General features: G+C 40.9%; 1 protein-coding gene across 2 annotated transcripts in view; it reads right to left on the bottom strand.

Annotated features, from left to right (window-relative positions):
* The window catches only part of csmd2 (CUB and Sushi multiple domains 2), a 364,863-nt gene that overhangs the window by 10,594 nt on the left and 329,700 nt on the right, over positions 1-24,569 (bottom strand). For both annotated transcript variants that reach the window (XM_077196124.1, XM_077196123.1), the window contains 19 exons: positions 22,941-23,126; positions 22,506-22,700; positions 22,027-22,200; positions 21,459-21,632; positions 21,172-21,345; positions 16,086-16,274; positions 15,782-15,955; positions 13,377-13,559; positions 10,922-11,098; positions 9,182-9,361; positions 8,870-9,043; positions 8,501-8,674; positions 8,134-8,207; positions 7,930-8,041; positions 7,514-7,693; positions 6,566-6,631; positions 6,251-6,412; positions 4,918-5,030; positions 3,791-3,878 (listed from right to left, as the gene is read on the bottom strand). In XM_077196124.1, the coding sequence (XP_077052239.1) occupies positions 3,791-3,878; positions 4,918-5,030; positions 6,251-6,412; positions 6,566-6,631; positions 7,514-7,693; positions 7,930-8,041; positions 8,134-8,207; positions 8,501-8,674; positions 8,870-9,043; positions 9,182-9,361; positions 10,922-11,098; positions 13,377-13,559; positions 15,782-15,955; positions 16,086-16,274; positions 21,172-21,345; positions 21,459-21,632; positions 22,027-22,200; positions 22,506-22,700; positions 22,941-23,126 (2,949 nt within the window). The remainder of the gene's footprint in view (positions 1-3,790; positions 3,879-4,917; positions 5,031-6,250; positions 6,413-6,565; positions 6,632-7,513; positions 7,694-7,929; positions 8,042-8,133; positions 8,208-8,500; positions 8,675-8,869; positions 9,044-9,181; positions 9,362-10,921; positions 11,099-13,376; positions 13,560-15,781; positions 15,956-16,085; positions 16,275-21,171; positions 21,346-21,458; positions 21,633-22,026; positions 22,201-22,505; positions 22,701-22,940; positions 23,127-24,569) is intronic.

Raw genomic sequence — 24,569 nt, 5'->3', positions numbered from 1 at the left:
GAGCGGACTACCCTTGGACAAACACTGGGTCTCAGCTGCCCCGGGGGCCCGCAGAATACGTTTAACCCCAGTGAGCCTTCTAAGAAGTGACTGCGACTCAGGGTCGCCTTGCGCCTGCTCAAGTCAGTGAGATCATCACACTTCATGTTGAGCAGAGTTGCTCCTGAGTGAAGTTCATCGCACTCAGGTGTTGAGCAGCAATGCTCCTGTAGCTCAGTGAGTCCATCACAGGTAGCTCAGTGAATTCATCACACGCAGTGCTGAGCAGAAATGCTCCTGGTGCTCAGTGAAGTTCCTCGCACTCAGGTGTTGAGCAGAAATGCTCCTGAAGCTCAGTGAGTTTATCACACTCAGGTGTTGAATGCTCCTGAGGCTCAGTGAACTTGGCACACTCAAGTGCTGAGCAGAAATGCTCCTGTCGCTCAGTGAAATTCTTCGCACTCAAGTGTTGAGCAGAAATGCTCCTGAAGCTCAGTGAGTTTATCACACTCAGGTGTTGAGCAGGAATGCTCCTGAAGTTCAGTGAACTTGTCACACTCAAGTGCTGAGCAGAAATGCTCCTGTCGCTCAGTGAGGTTCTTCGTACTCAAGTGTTGAGCAGAAATGCTCCTGAAGCTCGGTGAGTTTATCACACTCAGGTGTTGAGCAGGAATGCTCCTGAAGCTCAGTGAACTTGTCACACCCAAGTGCTGAGCAGAAAACGCTCCTGAAGCCCAGTGATCTTCGCATGTTGTGTTGAGCAATGCTCCTGTCTTTTGCGCCCGTCACTTGCACCTACGTGCCAAGTCTGGAGAGGAACAGGTCTTCATAGTTGCCCCTTATTGGCCCAACTAGACCTGGTTCCCATCAACAGCCTTCCTGACTTCCCCGGAAAACTCTTCGGGGGCGGGGCACGATGGCACACGCGTTCTTCCCCCGGGGATTCCGGGCGGTCTTACATCTGAACGCGGAGGTTCAGGTGGCTATCACAAGAACGTGTGATAGTTACCATCACTTCTGCGAGCACCCCCTAGAAGGGGGTAGCGTGCTTACGCCTTTAGAAGTGGAACCTAGTCGTTGAGTGCGTCTTCTCTCCAGAGGAGATCCTGAAAGCTTTCGATCACTTCAGTGCTCTCTTTCCTGCAAAATGGGTTGCAGTAGGCTGTTTTCCTAAATCACCCTCAAAATGATGTTGCCTCGGTGTTTAAACGACGCTCATTGTGTTGCAGAAGTATGCAGAAGCACGTTCTGATCGTCAGGTTCCTGAGGAGCAAGGTCTTGTAAATCCTTGTGTCCCTCTTTATCCTCTTGGGCCTTGTCCCTGGTGCGACTGCACTGCAGAGACCGCCCCTGAGCCACTGCAGGCAGTGAGTTAAAAATCTGTTATATCAGTTCTCCTGCTCGCTTGGTCTCTACTAGAGGGTAGGGACTTGCTCGCTTTCGGTCAACGTATTGTGCCTGGAGTCTGGGCCGGCTAACTCTCACAAGCTGAGACCCCGGCTCGGATTGTGCCCAAGGTTCCTACCTCTCCCGTAATAGGAGTAGGTGATGAGCCTGCAAGCGCTGCCCTGGAGGAGGCAGATCCAGCCCTGGCTTCTCTGTCCGTTCGCTTGGACGTGTACAGAATGCAAGTCATAGACGTGATGAGTGTAAAGTGCTCCGCCTGGGCGTTGACGATATACTTTGCTAAACAGATTCTAGAGTTGGGGGCTGGACGACACCTAGTTGAACCGCTGCTTCCCGTGGGCTCCCTTCTCATGAAGCCAGTTTCACCGTGAGCCCGGTTCAAGTGTCGGCTTGCTGCGCCATTCCCCTCCTATGGACTGGATACGTGCGCCTTTCTACTCCGGTTGAGTTCCCTTAAAGTTGAACCCTGTTGAGTTCCTCCACACCCCTCCGACGTCGGACGTGCGGAACGTCTGGTGTTAGGCCTACCACTCGTAAGCAGTGTGGAACCTGTGTTAGGCTGGGTCCATATGTTGCGGTCCCTCCGGTGACCCCATATGTGTATTCTTCCACGATACGGCTCCCGGCTGTGAGCCCGTGTCTTCCCTCGGCAGAGTCTCTCTGCCGTCACTGTCCGGTGTGTCTCCCCCCGTCTTAGGCTGGAGCCACCCCAGTGACATTCCTTATGTTAGACTGCCCGGTTTCCACCCAGTTCATATGTGTATTCTCCACATTACCTCCCTCTGGGTTGGATGTGGCTTCCGCAGCGTCCCTTCCTTCCAACGTACGGGGAACGCTTTCCCAGTGGTCCTGTAGGAACAGCAGTGACTTCCCTGGCCTAAGCCCTGTCCTTCCCCGCCCTAAATTTGCGGGGGCATCAGGAGGCTTTTGTTTAGGCACTGGAAGGTGGCAGCTTTAGTGGCGTTTTCAAAGGTTATCCCCATTTCAGTCGACGTCGACTACGTCTGACGTTATCGACTGAAAGGGAACGTCCTGGTTGCGTATGCAACCCACCGTTCCCTGAAGGAGGGAACGGAGGACGTAGTCCCATTGCCACTACCGCTGGACCACCGCTGACCCCGGGTTACTCTCGGCTCCTCAGCGAAAAGCAACTAGTGCGTGCATCCACTTCCGTATTTATACCCGCGGCGCGGGGGCGGAGTGTGTGATGCAAATCACGCACGCCAAATTCCATTGGCTCGTTCAATAGTAATCGAAGATGATAGGCTCCCTAGCGTGATCCCCATTTCAGTCGACGTCGACTACGTCCTCCGTTCCCTCCTTCAGGGAACGGTGGGTTGCATACGCAACCAGGACGTTCTCGGCCAGGAAAACTGGTTCCAAAGCGACACCAACTGCTAGACTAGAACCGTTTGGTTCGTCGGGGGCTGGGGGCGGGTTTAGATGTGTTCTAAACATCTTTTCTGACCATAATATAGGATCGCAAAGCCAGGAGAAACATTTGCAGAAACACGATGTAGTCCGCCATTGTAATTGTTATACTTAAAGTTGGCGCAAGCGTTTCTAGTTTTTTTTATTGAAAACATTATGTAAGCAAAGAAGAAAACAGTCACAATATAGAACAAATAAATGGAAAGAAAAAAAGACACAAAACAGGGGTACATAACTAATCAGAAAAGATTACATATCAAAGGAAAAGGTTAAAAGACTTACATATTTCAATTGTTTTTAAAGCCTTTTTGGTTCATGAGTTAGAGATAATCCCAAAGTAATGTTTTAGGTTTGCAAGCGTTTCTAGCTAAGATGTAAGGCGACGTACACAGTGACGTAACAACGTCGTTCGCAGGGCGCTCTAGTAATTGGAAAAACAAACAGGTTCTGAGAAGGTTCGCAAGTTGAACCAACTCCGAACCAACTTTGAACCAGCACCTGTTCCGAACCAGTTCTTTTTTGGTGGAAAAGGGGTAAGTGAGGAGAGTGCTAGGGAACCCTTTTTGAAAACAGTAACTATTTTCGCTATTCTGTTTTGTACTGCTATTGGCGCAGTCATGACACACTTTCAGTCAAATGTTCCTTCTTTTTGCTACAAAAACAGTATTTCTGTCACTTTAGATGTTCAGACTTAAAGGTATAAGTTCACTCCAAAATTAAAATTCTGTCAATCAATTACTCATACTCACGTCATTCCGAACCACTTCTGTTAATCCTCGAAACACAAATAAAGATATTTTTATGAAGCTTGATTTCTGATCCTTCCATTCGAAAGTAAATTTGTGCTTCGAAGACAAACAAAAGTCTTATAGGTGTGGAACAACATGAGGCGGGGTAATTGATTTTTGGATGAAACAAACCCCTTAAAAAATAAGTTAACAAATGAAGTGTCCTATAAGACAAACACACATACCCAGCCTCTGAAGTCCAAACTGTCCGAATCCTTTTCCTCGAACAAACCCTTGGTATACAAATGAATCAGATGAAGGCATGTACGACACCTGTGGAGGAAAAACCCCCCAAAAAAACACAGTAAGTGTAAAGAATTTTCAAAATGTCAAAAATGAGCCACTGAAAGGTAATGTGTCACTCATGTGAAAGACTACTTATGTTTGACATTTACTTTCCCCATCATTCCTCACTGAGGCATAAAATGTGTACATATGCGAATACAAACAGACAGGCACATATAAAACGAGCTTTCTCATTTATCCTTGTGCTCTTTCTCTCTCTTACATGAACACACACACAAGAGCCACACACTCATGGCCCACACTTTTAATTACACTCTCCCAGGTGCTTGTCCCGTGTGCATTGGAGGGGGTAGAGACGTCTGGCCCTGATTACCCAGCAATGATTTAACTGACGTTTTAATTAAAAGAAAAACTTTGTCGGTGCTCTCCTATCGCCAGGAGAGACAAGGTGTGTGTGTGTGTGTGTGTGTGTGTGTCTGTGTGTGGTTGAGGGTTTCAGTAGTTACAAGCAGCCCAAGGTCTGGCCCTAGACAAGAGCCCTTACATCAGCCTGTGAGTATTGAAGTACTCTTTGCGAACTCTCAGGTTGCAGTAAAGGTAAAGAAACCTCCACCTTTCAAAGTGAGACCACGACTTTCTGAAGACTACATCTGCATGAAGTCATACCGTAAAATAGGACTTGCATCAACATAAAAGCAAAGCTGTTGAAATCAATTGCAAGATGCTTCTCTTTCCCAGTAACCAGTCTACTTAAGCACAAGTCAATTGGATGGGTGGGTCAAGATAAATCACACCTACTGTACGTAGCTTAAATATTTGATCTGCGGTTGCTTAATATCTTCAAAGCAAACAATCTAATTTAATCCATTAGATTGGGAATTTAATCCGTTACAACGTGGAGAATCTGTATTATCATCATGATGATTATTATTTCCACGTTTCACACTGCAGGGAGTCTCCATTTCAACATATCAGGATAATGATTTTATGGATGTACTGCAAACAAGGGCTTCCTGTGACAACTGCAGTGAAGATCAGAAGAAAACGGAAAGAGGAATTTACATACATGTCCGTCAAGTGCCCAGTTGTCAATTTTGAACTTGTTAACGAAGATCTCCACAGGACCGCGGATCTGATACACCTGCAGCAACAACTGGGCTTCTTCTTTCTTATAGGTACCTGCAGGAATGGAGAGGATGTGTATGTGAATGAGGCTGTTAAAAGGTTGGTGCATCTACAATAAGCGTTAATGAGTGTCATGAGATTGTTATAGTGATACGAATATTTAAAAAATGGAAAGCATAATTGTCAGGTTTTTGTACTTTGCATGTGTGTGAACTAAAGGTTGCACAGAGTAGTCAACACTTTAAGCTTGATGTCGACTAATCACTGATCATGGCCTATAGAGGGCGCAACAGAATAAGAAATCATTGAGGTCCACATTTAAGCTCCGTTTCCAACAGTTAAAATGACAAATAAATACATACTCTGAGAGCGCTCCCCAAGAAATGTTTGATTATACCATCTGAATGCTCAAAATTGATTGGGTGAATGCATGTTTTAAACCGCTTACTGCACAAGCAAGTTAATCGCAGTCCTAAACTAATGTGTTGCTTCTTTGTAACGCACACACATTCAGACAGTAGCTCGCACATCACATGCAGATCGCGTGCACACAGCTATTTTATCTGTATCTGATTTAGAACGAGCAGAAATCTGTGAGAAATATAACGACTCAAAGACAAAATAACTTTTATTGCTATAAGCAATAGCATTGTGTGCAGCGCTGTGTCATATGCCATAGCTGTGCACAAGGCAACCTGAGTATGTGTCTCAGCTCGATGTTCAGGTTATTTGTTCATTGATGACATCATCAGCGACTAATGGATGTAAACTTGACTGATCACATAAATGTTGACTTAAAAAAATTCTGACATCTTTCAACCCCTTGTTTGTACACATCCTTTTTCCAAATTACTATTTTTTAAATAAACTTTAAAGCTAGATTCTGATATAATGAATTATTAACTCACAAATATCATTAGGTTTTTGATAAGTTGCAATTTTACAACCTGAACTAATCTTTCTTTATCATAAAATTTTTAAATTATTTGATATTTTAGGAAATGTATGACCCCTGTGATAACCAGTCCTGAGGTTCTTTAGAGGTCCTCGCTATGATATAATTTCCTATTTAATGTTTTTTTTGTGTTCCATGGAAGAAGAAAAAAAGGTTTGGAATCAGTATACAGAATTATTTTTGGCTGAACTTATCCTGACAACAAAACACAGTGCTGGGGGGCAGTACAAGCTAGAAAATTGTCATTACCTTGCTGCTGAAGCGTTACAAATGAGTGGTTGGTAAAATGTGTTGTGAGGTTAAAATAAAAAACACTCACCAGCCAGATTGAGCTGTACTCCGCTGTGGTCCATGAGAGTGCCATTGACCCGATTGCTGAATGGTTCAAAAGCAGTTATGCTAAGCATTGCTGGCTGCTTCTTCCCTAGATATTCGTACGAACCCCTCCAAAGAGAGTTCTTAGCAAAAACCCCACTTGGCACTGAGATAGAGGCACAGAATAGAAGAACAGATTGAAAGAAACAGAGACAAGAAGTATTATACATTCAAGTGACTAAAATATTTTAGGGGGATTTGTAATTAACTTGCCTTCCATTGAAAGATTATTTAATTGATGGTAGAGAGTGAAACTTACCGGGTAGCTTTGTGTTGGGCGGCTCTTGCACAGTTCCTACAGTTTTTCCACTTGGTCTGTTATCAGCTATGGGATAAGTCATATATGGTGTTAGAGGAAGTGGAAGAATAAAGCAGACAGGACCTGTCAATAAATGTGATTTGGTTTGTTTATAATATATATGTGTAGTCATGATATACACAATGCACCCCATACCATTCGGACAGAACATTTTCTATTATTTGAAATCTCACTTAATAAGTCTGAATACCCAGTGAAGTCTACTTCGCAGCACATTATATGATGACTGGACACAGACAGTGGGGAAAAACAGCTTTATTAGATGTCAGACTGTGTTGCCTCTCTCTGGTCTCCCACAGGTGCTTTTAATATCCTTCCACAGCAAAAGGCAAGAACTTTTGCTTTTATAGTTTTGTTATAAAATATTTCAGCAACATATTTCATCAACTCTTAGAGTGCGATACATTTCAGCCTTAACTTGAGACTAATACCATCTTCCTTTAGCAGAGTAAAAAGCAAATTTATAATCTTATATTTCTGATCTACGCTCACATTAAATACTGTATGGGCCCTGTTTAACTGAGGATGTTTTAAAGCAGTCTGGGCTGTCCAAAACCAAATCAATGCAATCCAGTGGGCTAATCAGAGCTCTACTAATATGAACTTTCACCAATAATATGATGAATTGGGCACAACGATCACGCCAGTTGGGGGAGATGAAACAGATGCACGTGGCCATTTATCAACATTTGTGGAGGAGAAAAATCACAAAGTGGTTGAGTACGGTAAATCATTAAATCTGTGAATCAAGCAGATGGGCTACACTAAAACACACAAGTGGTATGAACATGCTCAAAGGCAATTGATCATTTTCTTGACATTTTTGATCGAAATGGGAAAAAATATTTTGGCTTGTGGCTATGTATTTGTAAAGCATTTTGTACATACGTGCACATAACGGAGGTTTCCCTGTCCAGCTGCCATCAGCCCTGCAGGTGCGGTGTTCAGATCCTCCAGCCAAGTAGAATCCAGCCTGACAGGTGTAGATGAGTGTATAACCCAGAGATGGCAGCTCAATGGCACCTACATCCGCCTGAGCGGGGAGCTCTGGCTGATTACAGTGATGAGCTGAGGAGAGAAAAGGAGAGAGAAAATCTTACATTGTGGAGGGTATATTGTGAAAAACAAAAAAAAAAAACAAAAAAAAACTGTAAAAAATTGCTTGAAATCAGGAAAGGTTGCTCTACTTTATTCATTACCTACAGATAATTACATAACTATTTTAATACATTCTAAAAAATGCAAACAAAAAGTATGGTAACAGAAAAATCAGGCTAAATTATTTTTGCAATAGTGTGGCTAACCGATGCACTCAGGCTGCATGCCACTCCAGGTGAGATTGGGCAAACAGGTCCGAGAGATGGAACCCAGAAGAAGGTGGCCCTTTCTGCAGCTGTAGAATACTGAACTACCAATCTGTTGAAACAATCACACAAATAGTCAATAAATGACAAGAGAAAAAAAAGAAGTTCCAGATGTATTGAAAACAGCCCTGATCTGATTAGCACCTGGTTGCCTTGAGAGTTGTTCTGGTTGCCAAAGAGAGGAGTGCCAGGATCTACACAGCTGGTGTGACTGGGATCTGTAAAAAACAAACAAAACAAAAACAATTAGAAGTAATTCACAGTATTGTGCATGTATAGTGTATAGCATGTATAGTGCAGGTATATATGATATATGAGATGAATATAACATTCTAAACAAAAATGTGTCACGGCTTCCACAAAAATATTAAGCAACACAGCATTTTTCAACATAGATAAGAAATGTTTCTTGAGCACCAAATTAGCATATTAGAATGATTTCTGAAGGATCACGTGACTGAAGTAATGGCTGCTTTTTTGAAATGTGAAGAAAGAATACATCAGTTCTGACCTATGCAAGAAGGTTGGGTTCCACTCCAGGTTCCGTCATACTGGCAGTATTGCCGAGCAGAGCCAACCAGAATCAAAGGTGGATAACATGAGAATGAAACCGAGGACAAGTATGTGAAACCTCTGTCTTCCCGCTTGCCTTGGGCTGGTATCCCTGGATCTCCACAAAATACAGCTGTAGGGAAAGAGAATTTCATTGAGGAAAACACTATACTATGAGGTATTAACAAAATTACACAAAACCTAAATCAACAATGTAGAAACACCCAGTTAAAAAAATTATATGTGGATCTAAATGCTTATGAAAAAACATACATTTCTGGCAAAAGCCTAACTATATGTTCAGTATTTCAGAAAAATTCACACTTACGAAAACATTGAGGCCGTTCACCACTCCAGTTTCCTGTGCCCTGGCAGGTAAGGATGGTGGGAAGGGAAAGCTGGTAACCCTGGTTACAGTTATAACTAATGCTGGACCCCCACTGGAAATCAGTCCCCACCACCTGCCCATTCGGGATGCTGGGAGGTGCCCCACACACAATGGCTGTGAGAGGAAAAAGACAATCAGTCATCTCGAACTAATGAACTAAATCAAATAAAAAAAAATAAAAAAAATAACAGTCAACAGAGCACGATTTCGAAGTACACATGAAGCTTTAGTTCATAAGCGGTGGGCTTGAACCTTTGCAAATGGGCTTGGTGCCGTTCCATGTGCGGTCCTTGGTGCAGATGAGCGTGGAGGCACGATCGGCATCCATGGTGAAACCCGGTGAACACTGGAAGCTCACACTGTGGCCATACGTGAAGTCGCTGCCCAGTCTGATACCATTCGCTGGCACTCCTGGATCTCCACAGTTAATGACTGGAAGTGGGCAGAGAGAGTAAAGCAAAAGTTAGAGGAAGGCTGAATGCCATTTGTGGTGCGATTAGAGGAAGTTCATGGCTAAGGTTAGGTGTGTGCCAAAATTTGAATGATTTGGAACCATTTTATAATTAGCCGTTTCACTGAAACAGATAACAAATTTAGGCAAAACATTTTCATATTAAAAGGGTCATAAACTGGAAGCAACAAGATTTTTTATCACTCTAAGTGGTGCCTTTAAATTAATGAACTGTTTTAGGCACCAGCTTTGGGAGGCTCTTTCCTCTAGTCACTTCCTGTAGTCTGAGGCCAATGGCACCTGCTCTATGCCAAAGACACCAATGTGTCTGGAGCTGTAATGTTTGCACGTGACCTCCATTAGCTCCGAGTCTGAACATTGAGCATTGTATTTTTATGAGCATGGCAAGTCACTCGGGTGGCTGCCAAGATGGGAGACAGGGCTAGTCTCTATCTCTCCAACACAGGGCTGCTATGTAGACGTCCCAGATCAGCTTGTGTCCAGGGCAGGGATAATGGAGAACACGGTCCCTCATTATTAAGTCCTGAACCACAATGCACTGAAAAGCTTTATGCGAACAAAACCAATTCAACTCCAGCCTCTGGATTCCTCAAGAGCACAGTCACTGAGAGCTGTGCTATTTAGAGCAGTTTAGCCTAAGAAAATCTCGAGAATAAACCATGCCTTTCTAAAGCCACTTAAAGACCCTATGAAAAGACACAATGAGCATAGTTGACTTATCCCGCATTCCATTCAACTTGGAAAGTGGGAATTTCCAACCACTCATAAAATTGCAAAAGAAAGCCACTTGAATTCAGGCTTCCAACATGGAAACTTTCCAATTCGACAATCCACAACAACTTTGATTCACTGAGATGGTGCTTGACCCTACTGAACATAGCGTCAACTTAGGGAGATGTACACAGACAACGACAAACTTTTAAGAAAGTAAAAGGCATGATTGAGTTCTTACATGGAATGACAATAAGACTTGTTTAGGAAATATTTGCCAGGAGCCAGTCTCTGTTGATACTGTAACTGCAAAGCTAATGGTAATATTTAAGTTAGCCTTCGGTTACCAAGCTAAGAGCTTAGACTTATACTAGCCTAGCATAGTGCTAAATGCTTTTAAAAAAAGCTCTTTATTAGACAAAACAAAGATGCAGATAATATGCTATGTTTTTAATCAGGCATTGAGGAGGAGGGATAAGATGTGCACCATGAATTTATAATTGATCATGCTAATTTTTTTTTATATTTCATGTGCAAAAAAAGGCCAATTGTCAATAGTGTAACGATGTACAGTATGAAGTACAGGTCACACAGAACTCACTTTCAAACCAAGCAGCATTATTTGTCTTAATGTGGCGAATCCGCATGACCAACTTGAGCTAGTTGCATGGGGAAATCTTTCTCCTTCACACAAAATTTTCAATCATGTGGATTCCTACTGAAATGCTTGAATTTTACAAGAATTCACCAAACAATGAGCCTGTGGTGATTGGCTAGTTTAGCTTTTAAAAAGGGTGTTGATGGGGCACCTGTGCATTCCGGCATGTCCCCGGTCCAGGTGCCATTTACAGTACAATGACGGGTGAGCAGGCCGTTGGAGAAGTAGCCTTCTCTGCAGGAGTAGGTGATAGAGCGGGAAAACACAAGTCCATCATGGAACTGGATCATGGCGTTGCGGGGAGTTCCAGGGTTGCCACAGGAGACCACTGCATAAAAGACAACAAGAGAACATCAGATGGGATGCAAGGTGAGGAGGATACATGGTCAGCGTAGAACATGAATCCCAGGTTCAATGGAGGCTGGCACACTGCTAGGCATCTAAACAAATGACAGGACTTGCACCTCCCCCAAACTGGACATTTATTTGTTAATTTAGTGTGTAATTAATAAATACATTTACTGCAGGAGATTTCATACATTAGACAATCCTCTGCCCCAGGACAGGGCAGATGGAGCTTATTTATGGGTGTTTGCCAATAAAGAACAGGTGGGCATACACTCACAACCAGGGATGCCACCAATATGGGCAAGAGGTTTGAGAACTGGAGACCTGCCAAATGAAAACAACAAGCTTGAGCGCTGAATAGCGAGCCTAAAACAACTAACAGCAAACTAGTGATTACCTGTTGTTATTATTGCACACCCCAGTGTCCTTTGGCTCTTAAAAGGTTTCACTTCAGAATACATATTTTATATTAGACACCAAGTGTTGACCCAACACAGCACCAAATATGTTTATTGGACACCTAAATTTCAATGGTTTCATGCTTTGGGCAGCAAATTCACCACACATTGTGGTCGGCATAAACCCTGGGGCATCAGGAACATGGACAACATTTTGTATAAGAAATTTTGTAATTACGTGTCAACTACTAGGCAGAATATTAAGGTGCATTCACGCTCATTTCAATGGAGAGTGGGCGATTTTGGGCGACACAAGCAACCGTGACCGTTGGCGACTGGATAGGGTGTGTCCAGCGATGTGACAAAGTTGAGATATGTTCAACTTTATGCAAATGAAGAGCAACTTTTGGAGCGACAACCAATAGGAGTGAGGTCAGTGGAGCGCACGTGATCCGTCACTCTTCAGTGCCGAGTCCGACCGAGGCAAGATGCCTGAGAAACTCATTTTAGCTGTCAGAAACTGTCCTATAATTTATGATATACCTCCGTGTACACACAGTGATACTCGCCGTGCTGACTCAGAGCCTGACTGGTTTTGTGAGCCTAGATAGACCAGCATTTGCCCTTTTGCTGCAGCCACAATGGCAAAGAAACACTTGCTGTTTATCGTTCATCTATAATATTATGCATTTTATATACTGATTCCATTATATTTAGACTTTAGACGTTTGTTTGTAGCGGCAAGAAAACTGATCATAGCCCAGTAGTTGATGACCACTATATCACATTATTATAATACACATCTATTCTGAAAAGAATGGCCAATTTCCTCATATAAGTGAATGCTGGGACATCAAACATTTGTGATGAGGACATAAATGAAAAAATAAAAAAAAGTCTTCTTGATCTCCCCTTGGAATAAGACAATACGGTTTTTATGTTGTGTTCAGGATGTAAATTTATGAGAGGGGGTTTAGGCTGTTATTGATTTTCTCTCTTGAAACATTGGCATTTTCTGAGAATCCACCTTTTAAGCCACCACAGTTTGCTGAACTGGCATGGATAACAATAGCCCAAGGGTCAAATCAATAAAGTAACACAAACTTAGACACACACACACATTTCAAACGCACAACCCGCGGGCATTTTTCGGAGGTAGGAATGGATTCAGACGACAGTGTGCTTTGTAGGAGATGCAAAACTAAAAATATCGCAAATGTTTAGGGGTGACTGTTAACAAGATGTGAGATGAAACAAATGGCTGGTGTTAAAAAAGTGGGGTAAGAAAAATGGCAGGCATCTCCACACGGGTAATTAACCTGGGTTTTCTGCTTCTCTGACATGCCTTTCTTTGGGATGTCACCCTGACTCCGCAGGCACTTTACACAAACCAACACGAGCAGAATAATAATGCTATTTAAGAGAGAAGGAGAGAGTGCGGACACAGCAGCACAGTGTCCAGGGGACCAACAGGGTCGGCGCAGTCGTCTGGGCATCCTGACTGGATAGTGTTCAGCATGTTGGGAAAAAGAAAACACGGTACATGTGGAAGTGTAACGTGTACACCCTGGGTGCCATTTTAAAGCTACAGCAGAGAACAGACGGGAACAATCTAGATGAAAATAACTTCTCATCAACCACGTTCTATCTCAGTCTGTCTGTCTGTCTCCATCTCCCTCTCCTGTTTTGCACAAAGTTAAAACACAAGGGAATTTGTGTGAAGAATCAAATAACTTGCTGTCTGAGAAATTTGCATAGGCTACAATTTTGGGTAAAGCAGAATCTTCCGGAGGCAGAAGCAATTAATCATGCGTTTTCATCCACATTCTTCTGGAAAAACCCAGGTTTCATTTTTCTTACCATGGCATTCAGGCTGGATGCCCACCCAGCTCCCGTTAGCCAGGCAGGTCCGTTCAGAGGACCCCTTCAGAATGTAGCCGGGCTCACAGCTGAATCGTACAATGCTCCCTATGGAGAACTCCTCTCCCAGACGGATCCCGTGCACGGGAATACCAGGGTCTCCACATAAACCGGCAGAATCCCCTGAAACAACACACATATGAAGACTAATGAGCACATGGATTTTTGTTCTTATTTGTACAGCCGGTGTCTCAAACCTGTGATATAGTTTCATATGGCAGTGTTAAGAATAGGTATACATCGAGCCTGCAACATAAATTTTTACTTTTTTCATTTTGGTTTGGTCTTAAAAATTGCACATTTATATTAATGTTATGAAAAATGAAATGCAATATATACTGTATATATGTATATATATATATATATATATATATATATATATAAATAACAAAAAAAAAAGGAAAAACAAAACTGTTAAAACACAAAAATTAAAATATATATATATATATATATATTGTGCTCAATGATCAACCCAGGGATAAGGGAGCGATTTTGGACACAGCTTGCATAACCAATGGACAAAACTCAAACTAAATTGCTCCTATTAAAATCAATAGAGTTGTCTATACACCTGAAGTACCATGAGTTTAAACTCTTGGTTTAATGTCCATGTACAATAAAAAATACCTTCAAACTAGTCCATTATAGATCCTTTGACAGAGAATGAATGGAAAACTACAATCTAGACATCCCGCAGGACATTCTGACTTGCTCTCTATTACATTAGGTTTTTATTTAAAGAGGTTAACTGAGATTTACACAAGATGATGAGTAATTTCATTCATATTTATTGAACAACTCTCAGTGGTAGACCTGGCATAGGAGATGAAAAAGAGGCATCACAGTGGCTTGGTTTAGGTGATAATTTACTTTGGATAAGAAAGCACCAGGGGCAGAAAATTCCCCTTAATTTCCCGGCTCATAATGCTGACGTGTGCACTCCATGATGTTCTTCAGTAAATCCTCTTATTTTGATCCACTGATGCATTTACAAATGATCTTTTTATTCCCCATATATCCTCTGGTAATGCTCAACAAACAATCACTAATTCAATATGAATGGTGAGTGTTCTGGTGAAGGGCAAAGTAAATATTAAAGAATTACTACTATTTATACACAGCATATCGTTTTAAGAAACTCACACTGACAGGCCAGTTATTAACCACTAGATGTGCAGACTTTTGCAACAAAAAAACAAAACAAAAAAAAAGCCTAATGCACTTTTTGATAGCTGGCAGAAAAAAAAAAAAAAAACACACAATCTTTTGAGAAATGTGAATGTTATGAATTGTGACATAAACCTGTCAGTGGTTTTACAGCCAGGGATGAAGCTCTTCTGGCATATCTGAGGGTTGCAATGGTCTGATGTGTTTATAGTGGAGCAGGGCAGCTCATTACCTGGCAGGCATGTGGGAGTCTGTGTCGCCAAGCCCAATATGAGAAGATTAAAGCAGTTTATGGGGGGGACACACTCGTCGCCCTTCCGCACGCTGCATAGATGGCAATATTGTTTTACCACCCACTGATCTGGGCTGTAATCCTGAAGCCATTGATTCATGATCCCACACGCTTACAAGACCTCGGAGATGGTGTCATCTCAAATGTGAAAAATGGAGCCTTTGTCTTGCCTATATATATATATATATATATATATATATATATATATATATATATAAATTTATAGACTTTGGAATAAATTTATCCCCTCTTTTCAAGTGTATATTCCCTTGTGAGAGAATCTGTTTCATATTTACAAAAACATAAGAGACTTAAATATAAGGAAAAAAACTGTTTCATTAGTATTTTGGTTTAGAACTGCCCTGAAGACACAGCTTAACATATTTGCATATACTCCATAAGAAAAAATATTGAACTCAATTTACACAAATTATCCTGTTCAAAAATGTTCATAGCCTTCTTAATATCGCTGCATGTTTGAACATCAGTAACTGTTTGTAACCTTTTTGATAGTTGTGTGTAAGTGCTTGCTTTCCTGAGTGGTACAGCTGGATCTCAACATCATATTGTCACTGCGAAGAAGAGCTCAAATGTGCAGAGCATGCTGGGAAACCAAAGATCTTGCAATACCTGAAGGATTTTTGTCAGTTTCACTGCTCAGGACTAAATAGGGCCTCAAGATGTTTTGAAAAAATAGTAGGTAGACTCGTTTGTGTAAATATAAAAATATTATAGTTAAATATATTTCTAAAATAATATTTATATAATAATGTACTAAAAAAAAAGATAAAAACATAGATGAGGCAAGGAGCATGTAAACCATTAAGCAAAATTGTAATTGTGTGGATAAATTATGCATGTTGAGTAGAGAAAAGATTTAGTGTACCAGAGCAATGTGGCAGGGAGCCGCTCCATTGGCTATCCAGCTGGCACATGCGGGTGGTATTGCCCACAATGGTGCGCTGGCCGATGCAGCTGAAGCGGATAACAGAGCCCACAGTGCGTCTGTCCCCCGAGATCTGTGCATACGGAGGCATGCTGGGACGATCACACAGAATCACTGCGGCACACAGAAAAACAGACAAACCTTACCCAGAGTGCACACTGTCAGATCACATGTATAAACACATTAGAGTAAAGCAGGTTATGGAATTATTTGAGTGATGGTTTTTCAGACTAAGATGACTCACAGAGGCACTTTGGTAGGGAGCGGTCCCATGTGCCATCTCCCTGACAGCTCAGAGTGCTGGTGCCCAGCAGGTAGTATCCAGGGTTACAGTTGTAAGAAACTACGGTCTGGAAACTGTAACGATGAGGCCCGCTGGGCAGGACCTGTCTGACACCATTTTCCACATGTCCCGGATCAGTGCAGTTTACAACTAGAGTGGGCGAGAGAAAGCGGGAAAGAAGAAAGAAAAAATAAAGAAAAAATTCGAAATATGATGAATACTGTAGAGAAATACACTGCCATTTGAAAGATTGGGGTCAGTAAACAAAAAAAAAAAAATATATATATATATATATATTTAACAAGGAGGCTTTCAATTGATCAAAAGTGACAAAGACATTTATAATGTTACCAACAAAATTCTATTTCATATATGCAGCACTGTTTTCAACAGTGATACTAGGAAGAAATGTTTCTTAAGCACCAAATCAGCATTTTAGAATGATTTGTGAAAGATTATTGAGTAATGATGCTGAAAATTCAGCTTTGCCATCGCAAGAATAAAATACCTTAAAAAAATATTGCTTTATTTTAAATTGTATGAGCATAAGGAACTTCTTTCAAAACATTTTTAAAACATCTTAAAGACCCCAAATTTTTTAATGGTTATGCACTTCATGACACATTGTGCCTTAATCAAAATCTTAATCCCATGGTTAATTTCATTTTCATTTAAGATACCTTAAGGGGGTCGCACACATCTAGGACAACTCGAGGCATCACACACCGAATGCACACTTTCTCAGTTTATGGTCAGCAATATTGTTATGTTTAAGGACATTATGGAATTAAGATAATGTATGTACTATGTTATGATTGTATTGTACAATTAAATACAATCGTTGCTAAGTCTGCAGTCTGAACACTTTACCTCAGAGCGTCCGTTAACTGAATTAATTGAGAATATCACCTAAAAATCCGATAACATCAGATATTTTCATTCAAGCAGCTGATTTCTGTAAATGAATGTAAAACTAAATGTATATTGCAGCACAGGGTGAAGTCAGTATATACTGTACATTAATGACGAATTGAGACAAATAAATGTAAATTTAATAATAAACTATGTAAATTAATTTAAAATAAAAATATGTAAAAACTATGTAAATGACAGCAGTATAGCAGTATACAATCAGTGGCGCGGCAGGTTTTGAACAAGGTCCTGAGCCGTTGCTGGGCGCCGGTGTGTGTACACTCAGAGAATAATGTGTTTGAATTTTAAAGATGTGGCGCTGCGTGACACAGCGCTTCTCGTCCGGTGTGCGACCCCCTTTAGAGTACAGTTCTGTCTTGGTAATATTTAAGTGACCTACTGTACAGGAGATATAGAAAGTACGTGTATATATATATATATATATATATATATATATATATATATATATATATATATATAAGGGGCATTCTGAACAATGGGCAACTGTGGCAAAAAAACTGTTTTTAGTCAAATGTCTCCACCTTAACACTTTACCACACAGAATGACACAGAAAGAGGTGATTTTTGAAGAAGATTAAAGGCTTCTGGAAACCTATCTGCAAATATTTGGAAGCACAACCACAAACAGTAGCTTCATCAACAGCTGGTGTAGGGGCTGGCTGAGGACATGAACTGGGCTTGCAGAGAGAGGAGAAAGCGGTGGTGTGTTAGTTATAAGCCAAAAAGAGGCAGAGAACGAGAACACAGAAGGACAAAAGGGCATGATGGAGAACCTAAAGAAGAAATCAGCAGTAATTTGTATTCATTCACACACTGGAAGGAACCAAAAAGTACATAACAGCCCAAGTGCAATTGAGCAAGCCAAGGCAAGAAGATGGGCTATTATGTTAAACTGAATCTAACGAATTAAGTTGAACACACTTCTGGTGACATCTTATGTGTATTTATGGGGAAACAGTGAAGCCAAATGAAGAGGACAGGCTTCATTATTCCACTCCAGAATCTCCCTTTTGCCATTTGAGGCCAGCAACATTCTCTTACAATCTCTCCGTTAGGGACAACATGTCAACAGAATTAGACTTTCCAGGGTAGTAATGTATGCTAATGCCTTTAACAGCTCTTAACAGAGCCTGCCAAAGCCATTTCTATGAAGCCACCATTTATAACTTAAAAATACTAGTTTGATTTTTAACTAAAATACTATTAGCTGTTAGAAATAAATACACAAATAAAATCAATAAAAAGAAAAGAACAAAGGAAAACAATCTGCTTTTAGTGCTTGGCCATAATTTGATTATAAATTGATGCTCCCATGGGCCAGTGGCAATTTTTGAGGAGAGGTGGTTCAATTATCTGCAGATCTAAGTCTATTCAACTTATCTGTGTGGTTTAGAAGGCCATTTTGGAGATAGAAGTGGCTCGCTCCGACACAAATTGGTGCTGATTAGCAGGTCTGTGCAGAGGCCTACTAAATTATTGATGCAGCTCGGAGCTCATAGCATTTTTTACCGGCTCCTTTTGTGCCATTAAACGGGCGTCTTCCCACGCTCTGTGCTAATGATAGACCATGATGGAGAGGAGACCGTGGCTGATATGATCAGACCACTTCAACTTCCTCAGTCAGAATAAACACGCATTTACAATCTAAAGAGAGGGAAGGATTGAGGGAATGATTAATGCATCTTCAAAGATTCAAGGTAAATCAGATCTATAGTGATGCTATATATTTACAAATTGTGGTAATTATTTTCTCTCTTATATATATATATATATATATATATATATATATATATATATATATGTATATCTTCTCAAGGGACAATACTATAGAAATGAAACTTGGATATATTTTAGAATAGTCAATGTGCTGCTTGTATAGCAGTATATATTTACTGTTCTCTGAAAATAACTCCACATACAGCAATTATTGTCAAAATAGCCGGCAACGAAAGTGAGTACACCCTAGGTGATAATAGCAGTATGTCGTTTAACCATGCAACGCCATATGTCCTATTCATCATGTTTATGTTTTTGTCTGCTTGACAGGACCATACATTTTGGTGTATCTTGTATTAGAGCAGTTACAATTTGTGCTTTGAGTACAATTCTCTCATTCTGACCACTGGATGTTCAACATGGCACCTCATGGCAAATAACTCTCTAAGGATTTGGGAATTAGAATTGTTGCTCTCCAGAAAGATGGCCTAGGCTATAAGAAGATTGGTAACACCCTAAATCTGAGTTACAGTACAGGCCAGGCAGGGTCATACAGAGGTTTTCCAAGACAGGTTGCACTCGGAACAGCAAGGGTCAATCAAAGAAGTTGAGTCCTCGTGCTGTGCTTCAGGGGCAGAAGCTGGCTTCAAAAACAGACGCATAACTGCCAGCATTGCTTTAGATGTTGCAGAAGCGGAAGGTCGGCTTATCAGTGCTCAGACCATACACTGCAATCTGCAACAAGTCGTTTGCATGGCCATCATCCCAGAAGGAAGCCTCTTCTGAAGCTGGTTCACAAGAAAGCCCGCAAACAGTTTGCTGAAAGCAACCTGTCCAAGAGCATGAATTACTGGAACCATGTCCTGTGGTCTGATCAGACTAAAATAAACTTGTTTGGCTCAGATGGTGTCCAGCATGTGTGGTGACGCCCTTGTGAGGAGTACCAAGAGGGCCGAACGGCATGATAACGACCCCAAACACACCGCCAATATGACAACTGCCTTGCTGAGGAAGCTGAAGGTGAAGGTGATGGAGTGGCCAAGTATGTCTCAAGACCTGAACCCTATTGAGCACCTGTGGGGAATCCTCAAGCGGAAGGTGGAGAAGCACTGCGTGTCTAACATCCAGTAGCTCCGTGATGTCATTATGGAGTGAAAGAGAATCCCAACAACAACCTGTGCAGCTCTAGTGAATTCCATGATCAGAAGGATTAAGGCAATGGTAGATAACAATGGTGCTCACACAAAATATTAACACTTTGGACACAGTTTTGACATGTTCACTTAGGGTGTACTCACTTTTGTTGCCAGCTATTTTGACAATAATGGCTGTATGTTGAGTAATTTTCAGAGCATAGTAAATACTGCTATACAAGCAGCACATTGACTACTCTAACATACAGGTGCTGGTCATATAATTAGAATATCATCAAAAAGTTGATTTATTTCAAAAATTCAACTTAACAGGTGAAACTAATGTATTATATAGACTCATTACATGCAAAGTAAGATATTTCAAGCCTTTATTTGTTATAATTTTGATGATTATGGCTCACAGCTTATGAAACCCACAAAATCAAAATCCCAGAAAATTAGAATATTACATGAAATTACACAGGAATACCATGGTCATAGAACGAGGTTTTGGTTCTTTTGGCAGTGTGGGCAGGTGCAAATCCTGCTGGAATTTATATTTACATATATTGTCATTGGCTGGAGCTATGGCAATAGTTTTTGAGTCAGTAAGAGGTACGGAGTGGTCACATTTACCGTTGTTTGGTGAATTTTTGCAGTAAAATCCAGTCATGTGAGAGCGAATAATTTCCTCAAGGAAATTTCACAATGGATTCAAGTTGGTCAAGCAGATTTGCCGTGTTGACCAATAGAAAGCGGCTTGGTTCATACATTGCTACACTATTGACAATAGAAGACGCAAAAATTCAATAATGTGTCCAAGCCTTAATGCTAAGTCTTTTAATGTAAACCCTTACTTTCCTTATTTTAAATCCTTTAAATGCTGTTATCCTTAGAAGTTTAACTTCCGTTATTTTTCAGTTAAGATATATTAGAATATGTACTCTTGTGCTACCCCAGGCTGAGTTATCGAACTGAGTTGAATAGAGCAGTCAAGTTATTTTAAAGTGACACAGCACTATTCAAACTCCCTCTGCAAATGACAGACACACACACACACACACACACACACACATACACACACACACACACACACACACACACACACACACACACACACACACACACACACACACACACACACACACACACACACACACACACACACACACACACACACACACACACACACACACACACGCACACACACACACACACACACACACACACACACGGAGTGCCGCTGAGGAAGTCATAGGACTTACTTTTACATCTGGGTAGAGCGTTGCTCCACTGGCCGTTGGGCTGACAGTGAGAATTGATCGCACCCTGTAGAACATAACCAGGGTTGCAGGCGAAACGCACAATGTCATTCAGGTTAAACTGCGTTCCCTGAGTCACACCATTAGCAGGGGTGCCTGGATGTCCACAGGTGATAGCTACAGAACATCAGAGCAACATATTAATGCCATTAAAATGATTATTTAATTCCTTAGAGGCATAAAACTGTCAAGACCTCAAATCAGATAGTTGCTGCTTAAGCAACACTTACGGACACAAACGGGAGTCTTTCCGGACCAGCGGTGGTCCTGCTCACAGATGCGAACTGACACGCCGATGAGTCGGAATCCAGGATTACACTGGTAAACAACACTGCCTCTGTAGTTGTAGTTCTCACCAATGATCTGGCCGTTCACAATAGGCTCTGGTGAGCCACAGTGTCCAGCTGTTGAAGAAAAACATTGCAAATGCTCATAAAAAGCACGTGCTGTGATTTTGCCAAGTAAGACATGTTCCCGGACCAACATATTTTGTTGATCCTGGAACAGCATTCCTATCCCTACCCATAACTTATCCTTAAAATCAGAGGGAAATGATAGGTAAATAACACTGATGTAGAAGCACCTAACCCTGGTTTTAAGCCTAAACTTGTCATCAACTGTGAACTTATCCCTAAAATCTAAATGGTTGATTGTTGTTTCAGGATCAACAAAGATGTTGATCCAGGAACATGTTGTACTTGGTGAAATCACGTTCACCTAGAGCACATATGGCTACATTTTCTTTATTTACTGATTAACAAAATCTAATATACCCATAAGGGAAGTGAAAACACTCACCAAGACACTGGACCTCAGCTCCACTCCACAGGCCATTGGACATGCACTCTCTCACTCTGGAGCCCACCAGAGTATAACCCGTGTTACAGGAAAAGATGGCAGTCGCTCCGTACACAGTTAATGTTCCTATCTTATTCCCATTCGGTGGGGTTCCAAGGTCACCACAGGAAATGACTAGGTACATTCAGATGAAGAGTAATTACATTTTTTTGGAATTCTGAGTGCATGACACATTGGAATTTTTAATACAGGACATTCATTTTAAAGTACTGAAATTGCCCTTTTTCAGGCTTTACTTGGTATATAGATTTACTTTTGCAAATTAAATCATGACATACTAGTTCAGGGGGTTTCAATCAAATCTTGAAAAAAATAAATCATTTCTAAAAATGAATCCATCTACCCATTCCACAAACCACTTATCCTAAATAAAATCATAATTTGAAAATACTCAAAGCATGTCATGATATGGCACTCACTTTCACAGGATGGTCTTGGCTCAGGGTAATCCCAGGTACCGTTAGCTTGACAGCGGATGACCCTTTGACCCTTGTAGAAGTATCCAGGGTCACAGGTCAGCATCATCATGGCCTCATATTTATTCTGCATGCCGTAAATAAGCCTCCACCTCCCATGATCCACCGCAGAGTGGCCGATGTCAGGGCAGGTCACAGCTGGAGGACCAAAGTTAATATTAATCAAAATAAGTTTATTTCCACATTTAAACTAAATTAAACTCAAGTCAAGATTGAATGTCGCCCAAGACTTTTAGATTCAACTCTATTTCTCTATTCAAATATTTTCATGAATTTCAAATAGTTTAAAGATAATACACATTTTATCTTTTTATCTGTCTTTTACGTAAATAAGAACATAAACCGATTTTAAACTGATGGTTCCACTCATGAACTCACGGACGCAGCGAGGGCGGGTCTCCATGGTGCTCCACCTCCCAGACTCTTGGCAAAGTGTTGACACTGGCTGAGCGTTGGCCAATCGGAAACCAGGATTACAAGAGAATGTGACTCTAGAGCCGAGAGTGAAGTGCTGTCCGATGATAGAGCCATTCACTGGAGCAATGGGCATCCCACAGGAAACAACTGTGAAAGAGAGAAAGATTGAAATCTTAACTCAAAATGGACTCTAAAAACCCCAAGAAAACTGGCTATTTCTTTTTGCCGTCATACTTCAGAGAATACTCAGTGTAAACACACTCAGCGAACACTCCAAAAGCAGCATTGCGACTCTGCAAACACAAGCTGCAGCGTTTCTGAGAAGGTAAACAAGAGCAGCTAGAAATCAACTAGCCCATGTCCAGATGTAATCCACATCTTAGATTGTGCCTAAGGAAACAGAGGACTCCCGCAACCTGAACAGCCATCAGAGAGTCCTAAACACTCTCTGCAGTCCCACACTTCCACCACATTTAAATATAGGAATGTCAATGTCATAGATGGTAACACATTGAACCAAATGACATTTATAAATGAATACATTTATAATATATATATATATATATATATATATATATATATATATATATATATATATATATAAAGCAAATATATTAAAAATAGTAATACGATTTATTTGCAGATGAGTCTTGGTTTTGCATTTGATCAAATAATGCAATGCAATTTTTCAAACATAAATAAAACATAAAATAAAGGGCTACACTTATATATTAAGGTGACATAGTTACATTATACTTACTCAAATAAGTACTGAGTGATATTAATTAACTACATGTACTTACTATAGAGTTATGGTTAGGGTTTGGTTTAGGGTTAGTTACTTGTAATTATGCATAATTTACTGTTATTACTATAGTAAGTACATGTAGTAACATTTAACTACGCCACCTTAAGATAATGTGCTACTAAATAAAATAGTAGTACCATGTTTTTGCAGATGACACTTGGTTCGGCTTTTTATCACCCAATGTACTTTTTGGCACCACATTACTGATTTAAGTTTGAATGGTCATAGATCTGCCTCCTCTAACATCTTAATATGTCATTTAGCTAGAACTTCTATCCAATGTGATTTACATTTACAGGAACATTCTCCCTGGATCAACCTGGGAAGTGTCTTTCTTAATGCCACAATAGTGATAGTTCATGATTGGCTTGTTTGTGTGAACATTCAAACTTTTGAAGACAAGCCCAGATCAGTTACTATACTATCCTCTATTGTCATCTCTAGTCTTGACAGTCATTATAATGCCTCTTCTTTCAAAGGACTGATACATAATGGATTTAATATCCATGCTAGTCAACTTTCAATAAATCCCGAGTAAACTCCTACCTACAAATATGAAAAAGACCTTTCAGTGTTTTCAATAGAGCAGAGGGAGTGCTCTGGCTCTCGGCCTAAGGCATCTCACACCGTCCCTGTCAAATAGAAATCCACCCTGCTCACAGGTGAGGCCTTTGTTAGTCAGGAAGTGGTGATAAAACGCAACACTTCTGAGACTGCAAAACAGTGGACCCTGTGGAGGCCCTTGCTTTAGTGGATGTTAACTGCCTCTTTTTGAAGAGACT

Source organism: Siphateles boraxobius, unplaced genomic scaffold (genome assembly GCF_051911475.1).
Source record: "Siphateles boraxobius isolate OS27281-9 unplaced genomic scaffold, OSU_SipBor_1 35, whole genome shotgun sequence".
Classification (NCBI taxonomy): Eukaryota; Metazoa; Chordata; class Actinopteri; order Cypriniformes; family Leuciscidae; genus Siphateles; species Siphateles boraxobius.
This window is presented reverse-complemented; position numbering and strand designations above follow the sequence as displayed.